Source organism: Solanum stenotomum, chromosome 8 (assembly GCF_019186545.1).
Source record: "Solanum stenotomum isolate F172 chromosome 8, ASM1918654v1, whole genome shotgun sequence".
In the NCBI taxonomy this organism is placed as follows: Eukaryota; Viridiplantae; Streptophyta; class Magnoliopsida; order Solanales; family Solanaceae; genus Solanum; species Solanum stenotomum.
In genome coordinates, this window is record NC_064289.1 from 21,822,487 (window position 1) to 21,838,114 (window position 15,628).

The 15,628-nt window shown below is 32.2% G+C and overlaps 2 protein-coding genes and 1 pseudogene across 2 annotated transcripts; 2 read left to right on the forward strand and 1 right to left on the reverse strand.

Moving 5' to 3' along the window:
* Positions 1 to 1,880: 1,880 nt before the first annotated feature.
* Positions 1,881 to 2,657, reverse strand: LOC125873604 (uncharacterized; annotated as a pseudogene).
* Positions 2,658 to 4,311: 1,654 nt separating this feature from the next.
* On the forward strand, positions 4,312 to 11,281 carry LOC125873605 (ferric reduction oxidase 2-like). The gene is made up of 12 exons (XM_049554499.1): positions 4,312 to 4,440; positions 4,520 to 4,699; positions 6,128 to 6,181; positions 7,754 to 7,768; positions 8,162 to 8,288; positions 8,543 to 8,642; positions 8,814 to 9,008; positions 9,097 to 9,331; positions 9,413 to 9,740; positions 9,837 to 10,080; positions 10,312 to 11,024; positions 11,142 to 11,281. The coding sequence occupies exons 1-12, from the start codon at positions 4,312 to 4,314 to the stop codon at positions 11,279 to 11,281; spliced, it is 2,460 nt and encodes an 819-aa protein (XP_049410456.1).
* A 324-nt stretch (positions 11,282 to 11,605) lies between these two features.
* On the forward strand, positions 11,606 to 15,508 carry LOC125873360 (transcription initiation factor TFIID subunit 13-like). Its single transcript, XM_049554273.1, has 6 exons — positions 11,606 to 11,710; positions 12,509 to 12,648; positions 12,736 to 12,773; positions 13,494 to 13,553; positions 13,692 to 13,766; positions 15,137 to 15,508. The coding sequence occupies exons 2-6, from the start codon at positions 12,540 to 12,542 to the stop codon at positions 15,257 to 15,259; spliced, it is 405 nt and encodes a 134-aa protein (XP_049410230.1). The 5' UTR covers positions 11,606 to 11,710; positions 12,509 to 12,539; the 3' UTR covers positions 15,260 to 15,508.
* The last annotated feature ends 120 nt before the right edge of the window (positions 15,509 to 15,628 follow it).

Below are 15,628 nucleotides of genomic sequence, written 5' to 3' on the forward strand. Positions count from 1 at the left end.
CCCCCCCCCCCCCCCCCCTCTCTCTTGACTTTCAAAGTGAACAAAGAAAGCAATAATTTAGGGAAAACAATGACAAAAAGGGGCGATGTAAATGGGTCTTGTAAGTTGAAGAAAATACAGAAAAGGTAATTGAATTTTTTGAGTTTGAGTGAAGAAGATAATGGAAAAGAAAGAATTGAGAAAGTACGAAAAAAATAAAAGAAAAAAAAAGAAAATAATATTTCTAATTAAGTAAATACGGAAATTTTTTATTTTTTTTACTTTTGGCTAAGTTCACTTGCTATTGGAGAGTGAACTACACTCTACATGCCATGTAGGCTCATAATGAGATAATAAATTCATTCTAAGTAAGAACAAGAGGGTAATAGGACCCCTGCAAAATTTAAGTATCTTCTTAAAAAACATGTCTTACAATATTCTAATCTATAAGTACTTGTTCAAATTAACTTTTTAGAAAAGTGCTTTTGAAGAGAAATAATTTGTGTTTGACTAATCTTTTTAAAAAAGTATTTTTGAGAGTAAGTATAATATACTTTTAATAGTAAGATTATTTTATAGAGAGAAACTATTTAAATCCATTATAAAAAAAGTAGTTTATTTTTATTAAATTAAAATGTAGGTATTCAAATTTTCAATTAATATTATACCTTTTGGGAGGGTTGAAATCTTTAACTTTTTTTTTTCTAATCTCGCAAAAAACTGTTCTTACCTCTTTTTCTAAATCTGCAAAATAATACATAAAGTAATACATAAAATATAAAATAATAATATTTAAACGTAAATAAAATATAAAAAAAAATTCTAAAATGAAACTTAACCAAACTTATGAGATATGCTAATTAATTGAGTCCGAAACTAAAAGGGCAACAAATTTTTTCGAAAATTCCAAAAGGGTAACTTAATTAATTATGAAACCAAAAGGGAAACAATTCTTAACACCATTTAAATTAGGTTTTGTAAAACAAGGCTCAAATTCCAATGAGCCTTACAAGGCTCAAATTCCTATGAGCCTTGTAAAGCTCAGCCGCCAATGAGCCTTACAAGGCTCATAGGAACTTGAGCCTTGCAGGTCTTTTTTTTTAAAAAATATTCTCGTTTTATTTTGTTGTTTATTAAAAGTCTAATAATAATAATAATACATAGTTGTTGATATGATGCATAAAGATAGACACACGTTTCTATCTAGACGGACATATACATGTGAATCTGTAGTGTGGTTTCTTTCCATGAAGATAGAGACAAGTAGACAACTGTTGTTACCTTTTTTTTCCTTTTTATGTTATATTATATATTAAATTAAAATCTGTAAGATTTAGTCCAACTAAGGAAAAAATAATAATATTAGAAGAGGTTCAAATTTATTCTGCTCTAATAGTAGAATTTCATGGGGATAAAAGAATTTCGTAGAAATATCGTTATTCCCACCAATCACTTTTTGGTCATATCTTTAAAAAATAATTACTGTTTAGAGATTCTACATATCCCGTTTATCCAATTATTAACGAATGGATTGGTTTAAAATTTTTTTTACCAGAAACATTGAATTTTGGTGTGCCGTATTGTTGTATAAATCAGTTATCCTTAATTGAGCAAACTAAAAGTACGAGTCCAAATTGATATATAAATGATGAAGTTGATGTTGTACCAAATATTGATGAAGAATTAAAATATGTAACATTATATAAATTATGATTATCATATCACTTAATTATTATATTTGATTATTTGTATCTTTTATTGTAAAGTGTATTATGTCTTTATTACTATTTCGATATTGATAAATTGTTTTTATAATATTAAAAATTTAACTATATGCTTAAAATAAATGGAACTCAATTTTGTTACTCATAAACATGAATATTAAAAGTTAAATACTTATATTACAAAGGATTTCTACGAGGACAACGAGCCTTGGTGTGTCCCATTTCCTTGCATATACTACACTTTCTTGACATGCGAGCTGGAGCGATATCCATTTCATTCTTGCGTTGCCTTGTGCATTGATTAGTAGATGTTCGCAAATAATCAGTATTTGCAACCAAACTAAATGCGACAGGAGGCCAATAAATTTCATCCCCCACTGGCGTAAAAGTAGCATTATAGGTTCGTTTGTAATACTTCGTGGTGTAGTATTTGCTCACATAAGTCTTTGGCTCGATACCACGAAGACCACAAAATTTGATTGCATGAGAGCAAGGTATATGATAATTTACCCATTTGCCACAAGAACATTTTTTGGCATCTGCAAAAATTTTGTGAACATTTTCTCCTTTGCCATAGTGTGCAAATGTAAGGATCTCAAATACAACTGAAGTAGTACTATAGTTCATCATTCCAGTATGTGCTTGAGCTTTTCTCCAATTTTCATTTAATCGTTTTTCCACGCTAAGAGGCCAAGACTTATTTTGTTCAAGTAAAGCATTAGCAGGGGTGCTTCGTTCAACAAAACGATCAATCAAAGCTTTAACTGTCAAGCGAACCATAGCTGTGACTGGAAGCCCCCTTGCTTTCTTCAACACACCATTATACGACTCAGATACATTGGTTGTCAAAGAACCTCATCTATGACCGTTATCAAGGTACATAGTCCATTTCTCCAAAGGAAGATCATTTAACCACTTAAAAGCTTCAGCGTTCAATGTTTTAATTTGTTGCATTGTTTGAAAAAAAAAAAATTCTTGAGCCTGGTAAGTTCTTACACATTTACAAATTTACAGTTTCACGTGAAACTTCAGTGTTGAATCAAATCAACACTGTAGTTTTGCGTGATTTATTTTTACAGTGTTGAATTAAATCAACACTATACAAGTTTTACGCGGTGTATGTTTCAACGAAAATAAAAAATAAAATACTTCAAATAGTAGTCAAAAACTATTAGATAAAGTGATAAAAAAATAGTTAAAAAAATACTATACTAAAATAACAAACAAACAAAATTTTTAAAAAAAATAATTAAAAACTATACATATAAAAATAAAACTAAACGTTTTGAAAAAAAGAAAAAGAAAACTCACAAGGCTACTTGCCCCTTGAGCCTTGTAAGTTCTTACACATTTACAAATTTACAGTTTCACGTGAAACTTCAGTGTTGAATCAAATCAACACTGTAGTTTTGGGTGATTTTATTTTTACAGTGTTGAATTAAATCAACACTGTACAAGTTTTACGCGATATATGTTTCAACGAAAATAAAAAATAAAATGCTTCAATTATTAGTCAAAAACTATTAGATAAAGTGATAAAAAAATAGTTAAAAAAATACTATATTAAAATAACAAACAAACAAAATTTTAAAAAAATTAATGAAAAACTATACATATAAAAATCAAAAACTAAACATTTTGAAAAATAAAAAATAAAAAACTCACAACGTTTTGACGACCATGCACTATAAAAACCATGCATTATAAAAAAATATTATAAAAACCATGCATTTGACAACTCCACTTCCTACTCCTATTTAAAGAAATCTATCAAAGTTGTGCAAGTAATAAAATTTTGCAAACTTTTGAAGAATCAAGACAATACAAGGTAATTTAATCATAACTTCTTCTTTTTTTTATCATTTATATGTTATATTAATTATTTCATCTTAAGTTATAGTACTGATAATGATGTAATTTTTTTTTTTCATTTTGATATATAGATGAATCAAGAAAATTTTGCATATCAAGGACCAATTGAGTATGATGTTTTAACGTTACAAGATAAACATCGATCTCAAAAAATTTGAAATGGTGAAATATCTGCGATGGAAACACGTTTAATAGTGCGGAGACATGATTATGATTTATGGCAACACTTAAAAAATAATCTGCTTCATACACGTATACTAAATTATTTTAATTACACAAGTTTTAGAGGTGTTCTAGAAGTAGGAAACTTTCCATGAGATGCAGAGATGCAAATATTATTACTGCTTTGGTTGAAAGGTGGCGTCCAGAGACTCATACCTTTCATATGAGAACTGGTGAAACAACAATAACTATGCAGGATATGGAAGTTATGTTTGGTATGGTTGTTGATGGTACATATGTTCTACTACCAAACGCTAAATCCATGGATTTGTTTGCTAGACAAACTTTGATTTTTAATTTAACCGGTTGGTTTGCTACGGAAGATTGCTTTCAAGGTTTTAGAATTTTTTCATCGTCATTAGTTAATTATATAGAAACTTCAAATGTAATAAACGATAATTCCACTGAACTAGAGGTACAACAAAAATTTAGATTATACTTATTTTGGTTGCTTGGAGGAACATTATTTCCTGATAAGTCAAGAAATAAATTTAATTCGGATTTTTTCATTGAAATGGGTGACTTACAAGCACTGGCATCACAAGCTTGGGGAGCTGCCACACTTTCATACTTGTACCATTCATTATGTCGCACCTCTATATGCGACGTTTTCATTGTAAATGGTTTTATATCATTATTACAGGTTGGTCACCTTTATATTTGTAATTATTATAATTGACTATTTTTAATACTAATAATAAAACTTATTTATTATTTTATAGGTATGGGCGTGGGAGCGTATTATACCATTTCAACCTATGCTATCGCCTTTCAACAATGATCAACCAGAGGGACAAAAACCACTTGCATATAAGTGGTCTCGACGAAGGGTTCATGAGAATGATGCTCGAAAAAATATGATCTTTTGTAGAGATGTTTTAGACAATCTACGACCTTATCAGGTATAACGAAAAAAAATAGTTTATTACAAGATTTAAAACGGTAAAAAAAAAGTATGATATATATGTTATCTTTTTTATTCTATAGTTTATTTGGGTGCCTTATTCTCAAGAAGTTCTTAATGCACTGCCTGAATGGTGTCGACGAGGACAGAATGTGTGGATGGTGAAGGTGCCACTTATTTTCGAAATATATCGTGAGTGGCACGTGATTGATCGTGTAGTAAGACAATTTGATTTTGTGCAACATATACCAGAAAATGTGCATTATTCTGATGAATATTATAAAATCGATAAGCGCCACAAAATAGATAGGCATACTCATCAGATGTTTGTTCATACTGAAAATACATGAAATGAACGTTATCAACATGTTGTACAAATAAATCATCAAGCAAATCCAATTAATTATTTCAATTGGTATCTACGACATTCACGCAAGTTCATTGTAAATGCAGAACATGTTGTCCAACATGGATATCAACCAATCGCAGGAAGATATGAGGCATTGGTATGTATTTTTTTTTAAATACATAAATATCATTGACTTCTTCGTTTGACCTTTTTATGTATATATATTAATGAATTTTAGGCAATGGGTATGAAAGATTGTATAGAATGAATCAAACAATAGAAAATGATAATACTCAGTCATTTCAAGTGAGAGACATTGCAAGACAAATGACATCTTATTGTAGAGATACTATGAATGCTGCTCATTTGAACACAAGGTTGAACTTTCAACAACATTTCAATCACCAACAACATCAAATTTGGGAGGTGTTCATATAGAAGAACATAATACGAAATTTTCGGGAAATCAATATGAGGCCAACACAAATTTATCATTGGCTACTTTCGACACCTCGTATTACCCTGTTTTTGACTGTGCTGGAGTATCTACGAGTGTGCCCAACTACACACAAGAAGAAGATAGTGGCTTTCAAACTCCTAATGTTGTAAATTTTGGTTTTGAAGTATTCAACNTGAACACAAGGTTGAACTTTCAACAACATTAGACTCCACCAAATGAAAATCAATCACCAACAACATCAAATTTGGGAGGTGTTCATATAGAAGAACATAATACAAAATTTTCGGGAAATCAATATGAGGCCAACACAAATTTATCATTGGCTACTTTTGACACCCCGTATTACCCTATTTTTGACTGTGCTGGAGTATCTACGAGTGTGCCCAACTACACACAAGAAGAAGATAGTGGCTTTCAAACTCCTAATGTTGTAAATTTGGGTTTTGAAGAATTCAACGAAGGAAATTATGATTTTGTACGACAACGTCAATTTCAAAACTCACCATTTCATGCTGGTAGATTGAGTTTTTCGATGGTAAACAATATACTCTTTAAAAAATTTATAGAATATTTTATTTATATTAAATTATATGTTAATGATTTACATCTTATTCCAGGATGACATGTCACAAAATCAAAATGATGATGAAGTTGGACCTTCACAACAATATGTATGTTGTTATAATCGATAAATTTTAAATTTTGACATTTATAAAATATTAATAGAATTCAGTAATAAATATAATTTGGCAGGACATCAACAACCCTCGAAGAACAACAAGGTCACACGTACCCACCACCTGTGGAACCGATAGACATAAATAACAACAGCAACTGCATCAAGACAGACGATAATCTCTAGAAGTGTTGTCTTTTATATTTTCTATCAATTTTTTACAAATTATATATATATAAAATTGAAGTTTTCGAACTCCAACATATATGCATGGTTCATGTTTACTATAAATTATTTAAAGGGTATATTGTTTTTTTACCTTGATATGAAGTATAATTTTTCTCATGTTTTCAACATATTCATTAATAGGGCATTTCAACCAAAATAAAGTATGACTAAGGAAAGCTGAATTTTATCATTCTGCAAGTGAATAAACCAAATTATAATTTCACATAAAAAAAGTTGAAGAAAAAAATATATCAACTAAGTAGTAAATAAGGTCTAAACTATTGGATTTAGTTCGTTTGAAAAGCCACAAAGTAACGGCTAGCAATAAGGTCTAAAGTATCTTTATGCATCATATCAACAACTATGTATTATTATTATTATTAGACTTTTAACAAACAACAAAATAAAATGAGAATATTTTTTAAAAAAAATAAAAAAAATAAATAACCTGCAAGGCTCATTGGAATTTGAGCCTTGTTTTACAAAACCTAATTTAAACGGTGTTAAGAATTGTTGCCCTTTTGGTTTCATAATTAATTGAGTTACCCTTTTGGAATTTTCGAAAAAATTTGTTGCCCTTTTGGTTTCGGACTCCTAATTAATTAGTAAGAGCGAACCCTGGGTATGAAAAAAATCCTGTTGGGAGCGCCACCCACGAATGAGTCCTGCAGTGCGCGATCCGAATTTAGTCGGAGCTCTAATGTGAGCTCCAAACACCGGGTGGAAAACCTAAAAAAGAAGAAAATATATATTGGTAAATATGTATATATTGAAGGAATATTTTAGTGTTGCAAAAAAATAATTATCTGTTTTTGCTTCTGCCTTTTTTAAAAAACAGAAATTTTTAGCTTCTTCCCACCAACCGTAAAACTGTTTTACTTCCGTTTAAAAGAAGTTTATCGATCCCTCATTTTTTAAATTTATTTTCCCAAAACAAATGTTTTAACCCGTCAACAACAATGCCAAATAGGATCTAGTATCATTTCTTAACTTGACCCAAAAATGACATAATATTAAATGAGCTCAGTTACAGTTACATAACATACCAAAAAAGACGATAGTTCATTGCCAGACTAAAAAAAAGCCAAAAAGAGGAATAGGGGATATTTGCACTTTTGTCTCTATTTTGTGTTGATTTTTAATTTATATTCTTGGTAATAAATATATTTTTATTTGAAATAAATTTATATTTTCAGATTATAATATTTCACAAGTTATGCTCGATCATATTCTCGATTTCTAAAGAACTGATGTTTCAGCAGGTTTAAATTCCATTATCAAAGAAAGCAAATATTAAAAATCAGTCCATATGAATGATAACAATTAAAAACCCGCACAGCGTTCAATTTTAAGGGTAAATTATACTCTCTCTATTCCATATTAACTGAATTTATGAGACAATATACACCTGTTAAAAAAAATATTTAAAGACATAATTTAAATCATATTTTTTACTATTATTCTTTGTGAAATCATATATATAACTTTATAAGTAGCGCAATTTATCTCTAGAAAATATCAAACTTTATTTTTAAAAAAAGGATAAATATAGAAAAAAAAATGATGTAACAATCAAATGGTCAAAAGGGGAGTGAGTCTTCTTTTCCTTTATTTTAACTTGTATTGAATTTCATCCATTTTAAATAAGAGCCAAAAGACTAATATTTCTCGCAGATAAAAAAGGGGAATGGATGCCAAAGAAACTCTTGTTCAAAAAATGAGTTGGAATATTCAACAAGCAATAAAGCTTCTTGTTTTGTTGATTTTAATGGGCTACTTCATGATTTGGATAATGATGCCCACAAACACATTTTATTTGCATTGGTTGCCTCATCTTTATGCTAAACTCAATTCCACTTACTTTGGACAACAAGGTTTCATTTCTCCTAATTCTTCCACCCTTTTATTTGTTTCATTATGCCACGTTACCTCACGTGCGTGCTTGATTCTTTTTTATGAGGAATGGTAGTGAAACTTGAAACAAGGACCTTTGTGTTAGTTTTATTACATGCCATGTTGAATCGTGTGACTATTTTATTTTATGTAATTATGTATGTAACATTCAATATTCAATACATATTGTCAATCATTTTTGGACTTTCAAGTGTTCATGCTTTTTGCTTTGCAGGTTCAAACATTTTGATTTATACATTTCCAGTTCTGTTCATTGCTACTTTGGGATGTATTTTCCTCCATTTAGTGAAGTATGCTAATGTACATGATGAAAGGTAGTTAGTGTATTGTTCTATTATGACTTATATGATACTGTAGACATTGAAATTTTTGTAAGACTCTACAAGATGATTTATTTATTTATGGTTAATTTATTTTCCATATGTTTAAAATTTGTTGCAAACAGATACATTTCCTTTATTTTCTTTGTTGTTTTATGGTAACAGAACCTCAAAAGGTACTCGTTCCGACTCATGGAGTCGACCAGCGATTACGAAAGGTCCTTTAGGCATTGTTTCATGGATAGAATTTTGTTTCTTATTCATGTTCACTGCCCTTCTCATTTGGTCAATCTCATCTTACACACATGGCATGTTCAAGACTATAACCAGACAATCTGCAGCAATGATGGGAGTAAAAGTGTAAGATTTTACTGAAATCTTGAACTCTGTTTCTTGTTTTTAACACAATGACAAGTGAAATTGATGGATGAAAATGATGATTGGGCAGATGGAAAGCAAAATTACAAAGTGTGGCTCTCATGCTAGGCCTTGTAGGAAACATCTGTCTAGCTTTTCTCTTCTTTCCAGTAACTAGAGGATCATCCATTTTGCGACTCTTCGGACTCACATCAGAGTCCAGTGTTAAGTATCATATTTGGCTTGGGCATGCTGTCATGGCTCTCTTCACTGCTCATGGTTTATGCTTTATAATCTTCTGGGCTGATACTCATCAACTTTCAGAAGTATGTTACTTTTCCCTTGAGTATGAAAATAGAGCAGTACATTGGTGACCTATTTACAATTTTTTTTTGCGAAAAATGCAGATGTTGGAATGGAATAAAGTTGGAATTTCCTTTGTGGCTGGAGAAGTGTCCTTGTTTGCAGGAATAGCTATGTGGATGACAAGTTTCCCGCGAATCAGGAGAAAGTTGTTCGAGCTTTTTTTCTATACACATCATCTCTACATTATCTTCGTAGTGTTCTTCGTATTCCATGTTGGATTTACCTACTCCTGCATCACTCTTCCTGGATTTTACCTCTTCTTGATTGACCGGTATTTGAGATTCTTACAATCTCAACAATGCGTTTGCTTGGTTTCTGCACGTGTTTTACCTTGCCAAGCAGTGGAGCTAAACTTCTCTAAAAGTCCAGGTGATTAACTTACTCTATGGTACAATGGAATTTCAATCCATTGATACATGTCATTGTCACGGTGTATCATTTTGTATTTTTCTATTCTGATTTCAGGGCTAAGGTACTATCCAACGAGTTCCGTTTTCATAAATGTGCCTAGTATTTCAAAGTTGCAGTGGCATCCATTTACAGTGACTTCCAACAGTAACATGGAACCTGAGAAACTCAGCATTGTCATAAAAAGTGAAGGGAAATGGTCTCAGAAACTGTTTGAAAAGCTCTCATCGACTACGCCAGGACACCATCTTCAAGTTTCTCTAGAGGGTCCTTATGGACCGAGTTCAACCCAATTCTTGAGGTATCAAACAAATTAATTTCTCAAATGGTCATTCAACTAACAGTTATCATCTCAGAAAGTGAGTCACTTTCTTTGTGGAAGAAAATTGAAATCAAGAAGAATGACGACTTTCTGAGAAAATGACTATTAGTTGAGTGGTCATCTGAGAAATAAACCCGATGTCAAACTATAGATGGAACAGTTACTTTTGGTTTCCAAAATTTCTTACTTGATGTGGAAAATTGCTTGCAGACATGATATGCTAGTTATGGTGAGTGGAGGCAGTGGCATAACTCCTTTTATATCAATCATCAGAGAGCTGATTTATATTGCTGGTTCAACAGGCTGCAAGATCCCAAAAGTTCTCCTTGTTGCTGCTTTCAAGAAATCAACGGATCTCGCCATGCTGGAACTTCTCCTTCCCCTTTCAGGAACCAACTACAATATGTCGCGATTACAGATACAGATTGAAGCATATGTAACAAGAGAGACAGAACCTCTAAAAGACAACCAGAAGTTCCTCAAAACACTATGGCTTAAGCCCAATGCATCAGAAAGACCAGTTTCCTCAGTTTTAGGCCAGAACAATTGGCTTTGGCTTGGGGCTATAATCACATCCTCTTTCATCATGTTTCTTCTGCTCATTGCCATTCTAAACCGATATTACATTTACCCCATTGACCATAACACGGGGATGATATATTCGTACTCTGAAAGAGCAGCTCTCAGTATGTTGCTTTTATGTGTGTCTATAGCTGTAACTGCATCAGCTGCCTTTGTTTGGAATAAGAAACAGAAGGCAAAGGAAATGGTGCAGATTCAGAACAACGACATACCAACACCGATGACTTCTCCAGGTACAGGCTCATGGTTTAACAACGCGGATATAGAGCTGGAAAGTCTACCCTTTCAAACGTTTACTCGAGCAACACAAGTACACTATGGTGTAAGGCCTAATCTAAAAAGTATGTTAAGCTTGAACTCTTTGCTCTTTTTACTACTAGCTAAGAAGCACAAGTACAGTATTCTGATGAATTATCTGATATTTTCATTTCTAAAACATAGGGATATTTGTTTTGCAGAGAAAGTTACAGAGTGTGAAGAATCAAATGTTGGAGTTTTTGTTAGTGGTCCAAGAAGAATGAAGCAAGAAATAGCAACAATTTGTTCATCCTGTGTAGGCACCAACCTTCATTTTGAATCCATCAGCTTTAGCTGGTAATACATGTAGAGTTTGTGTGCGGAGGTGAAACTCTGAAAAATTTGTATTAAAACTTTATTAAAATATCTAAATGATAGTTGTAATACAATTTGGATTCAATATTATATATTATTATAAATTCAACGACTGTTATTTCGGAACAAATATAATACATTTATAACAACGTAAACTAATTTATATAGCACTGAAATGTATGAAATTCACATATAATACTTTTAACATATTTGTATTTTAAATGTTTCGGTAAGAATAAAAATAGAAGTATGATTCGTAATTAAGACAATATATAATTTATTATATCTTAAATATAAAAAGTCTTCGAAGGAAAAAAGGAAATTGTGATTTGTTACCAAATAATTTCTCATATAAATCCCGGTGAATACCCTTTTTTCAGGGATTTTGTCTTCTTGCTCGTCGACACCATTGCAGGTTTCTCTTCAGATTTCTCAATCTCTTTTCAGCTACTTATTCCTACGATTTCCTAACGAAAATGTAATTGCGAATGTCGAAATTACTGTTAAATGTATTTCCGTTTTGTTGTATCTTCTACTTTTTCATCAACACCTTCATATTCCTGCTAGCTGATCATTTGATGAACTTGTTTATTCAGTAATGGCTTCGACGCAATATACATACTGGAAAGAAAAGCTTAAAATTGACTTATTTTACATGCTTTTAAGCCAAAACCCTAACTATTAAGCACTCTTGCCTGGGTTAGATAAAATCACTTTTCTATTTAATCGAACACTACAAAAGTGATTAAAAATTATTTTGGCTTAAAATAAGTAAATCCAAAAATAACCTAAATTAGCATGTTTATGAGCTATAAGCTATAAGCTCATCCGAAGAGGTGTTAACTTGCACAGTAGATATAATTTTCAATTTTTAACGAAATCTATTATTTGATGATCATATACAGTAAAATAATGCTTTTTGTCTAGTGAATCATATGGATTGTGTTTATATTGGGTGCTGCATAGAGGACTGTATGTTCCAGTTATATGATGATTGATGACCTCCGTTTTATACAGAAATGGATTTTGAGTTAATTTGTAGACCAGTTAAGTTGGTGATATCCATTACAAGAACTATGGAAGGACATTCTTTATGCATTCAGTTTATAGTTTATTTTCTATGGTGCTTAGCTTGCATGATGTATCTATCTGATAATATGATGTGTTTGATTGATGGTGTTTGTTAACGATGGTAATGACATGACTTTGGCAGGTCGAGATGTGGACGTTATAATAAATAGAAAATGAACAACACTTCTGCAGGGCCACCCTCAAATGCAGCTAGAGTACGAGGAGCATCACAACCTTCGGAAAGTTCACTTAAAAGGAAACGTGCCATGTTTCAGAAAGACCGTCAGTGACCATTAGATAGATGTGATAATAATATTAATTCACTTCACCTTGTTTAATTTTTTAACATTTCTTTTATTTATTACATAGTGCAACGCATGATGTATGGTTTTGGAGATGTTATCAATGTAAGATGCTTCTCTGTTTCACCTGTTCATCTTTTTGTTGTTTTCATCTGTGTATGTCCATGGTGTTTATACTCGTGAATTGTTATGATTATGGCATGCTGCTGTTGCCTAGTTTTTGTCTCTACATGCATTGATAGTGGGAAAATTTGCAGTTTGTGTGTGTCCAGATTGAGTATGGCCTTTACTTATTGCTTTCTGTTTAACGACGTGCTAATAACACCATTCTCTGTCTATGAGAAATACTTTAATCTTCTTAGACAACAGTTCTAAACTTGTGTCTAGGTTCTAGCAAGTAGCAATAATGTTTGGAGGGGCTTTTGGGAGGACTGAGGACCTGCGCTAATTCTTAGGAAAGAACAGAAATTCACGAGTTGGGAGTTCTGTAATGATATTGTCTAGTTGTTTTTAAAAATGGATAACCTTCTTTGCTGGAGTACGGTCCTCTTTCTGTTTTACCGCAGCTTGCTTTCCCTGCTCTCCATTATAAAATAGAGATAATTTTGCTGGAAGAATTTCTTCTTGCTATGTTTCCTCTTGTGGCTTTAAGTTTATTGTTTCTTATTTAGTCAACTGATACTGGACTTCAAAAGGAATTGGCGGTTAATGCCTTATAAATATCAAACGTTTAGTCTAAAAGTTGCACTGATTCTGTTTTTCTATGAGTTATTGGTATTATTTCATCCCTTAATCTTTACTGAACTTCTAGTGCTGCACTGTCAGCCAATTCCAGAAACTGTGGCACTTGTGGAAGACATTGTGGTGGATTATGTCACTGATATGGTGAGTTGAATTTACTAGTATCCAGTGCTATTCCTTTTGCATGAAGCTTTGCATTTTACACAATTTAGTTTCTATTAGTATTTGATTGTAGAAGAAACATGCATTTGGTCCTACCATTTTAGCTTTCAGCTTGCGTAGGCGCACAAAGCTCAGGATATTGCAACCAAAAGGGGGAAGCTTTTGACAGAGGACTTTCTGTTCTTAATTAGAAAGGTAGGCCTTCTCATGTGCTCAACATGCATATATATACGCATATCTGCATCTGACCGTTCGTTTGTAGCAATATGGTGAATATTTCGTTGAAAAATGTCCTTCCTAATTTTGCTCAATCAGAGGTCTGTGAGTTTTCTATATTATTTTCAATTGAACTTCAAGGAAAATATTAGGACCTGCTGATTAGTGGTACAAACCCATATACAAGTTTCTGGATATATAGCCAAGTGTAGTTGGACAGAAGCTGAGCTTTCTAGTTTGCTCATCTCAAGCCTAATTACTAGTTCAAGGTTTTATTTGTTGCAATTATTTGGCTTACCTCATGTGTGTTAATACCGTTCTCACACTGAATAATTGGTTTTATTATGATATATCATAGTTTAGCATGTGTCACCATGATAGAATCAATTTCNAAATTTTAAAATCATAGGTCCAAAATTAACTTTTATTTATCCAAACCAGTTACAAAATCTTAGAAAGAAAACTAAAACAAGATAGATAGAAGATTCAAATTTCTAACCTCACCTAGAGAGGTGCACCCAATCATCATCGTACTACATTATATGATACTTCGAGTCTGGGTTCACGCATCTGTATTTAAATATTTTAAAAAAATATAACACTACTATATATGATTTCGGGAGGGGACCATGGGTTCAAGTGAACCCAGTGACCCCCTCCTGTATACGCCCCTGGGTTTTATTATGATATATCATAGTTTAGCATGTATCACCATGATAGAATCAATTTCTTGTATGCTTGTGCCTGATAAATATGAAACTCTTTTGGACTAGTTCAATGCTTCCATGCCAACTAGAAATGCTGAGAATAGTCAGCTTCTTATTATATTGATTTAAGTTGCACGGACTCTTCATTTTTGCTGTTGAATTTCCATGGACAAATTTTGGGGGGAGTGGGGGGAGGTTGAGATTTTGATTTCGGCAATATCTTCAATTTATAAATGTTTTCTTTCTTATAGAAAAAGAGGGATAATTTCTAGAATAATTATTAGCATGTTGATTATTTGACCGTTAATTTATGTTTTATAACACCCATGGAGAATGAAAGATTGAATTCTACAACATACATGATATATGTAAGTTTAAAATAGGATAACTCTCAAAATTCAGAATATCTTTATTTTATAATTTGAATTTCTCTAGCTGATCCGAGCGTCCTTGATCCGTACCCTTGAATCTTAAAATTTAGATTTTGCCGAATCCTTCCCTCGGATACCTACACCCAAGTCCGAGCAACTTAGATGTCGATCACTAAAACAACAAGTTACTCCCAACTTTAGGTTAGGGAGAATTAGGGTGGGAGATTGTGGTGTTGCCTTGACCTTATTTCCTATTGTTTGTACTGTGCAGGATTCGGCGAAACTTAACCGGTGTAGAGAACTGTTGTCCATGCATGAGGATCTGAAAAAAGCTCGAAAGGCTTTCGAGTTCGATCAAGAGGAATTGGCACACATGAGTGAGGGCGAAGTATGAAGTAATGATGTTACTTGAGAATGCCAAATTGAGTGGGCACCATAGGACCAGTATACAATTTACCAACACAGGAGTAATTAGCTGCTTCTCCTTACTTTCCTCTAGCACAATAGATGGCTGAGTCACCTTGTAGTTGCTGCGCTTAGAGCTGTCTAGTCTTTGTTCAATTACCTATCTTCTTAAAACATACTTTCCTCTAGGTTACGAGTGCAATGTTGATAGTGTCATTGAATATTCATCAAATAAGAAAATGTGTCATTCTTTTACGAATTAACTAAAAAGAAAAATGTGTCATATAAATTGGTATATAGGAAGTATTACATTATGCTAGTCTCAGAAAATGCTCTCTCTCACACACACGCCAGTTCT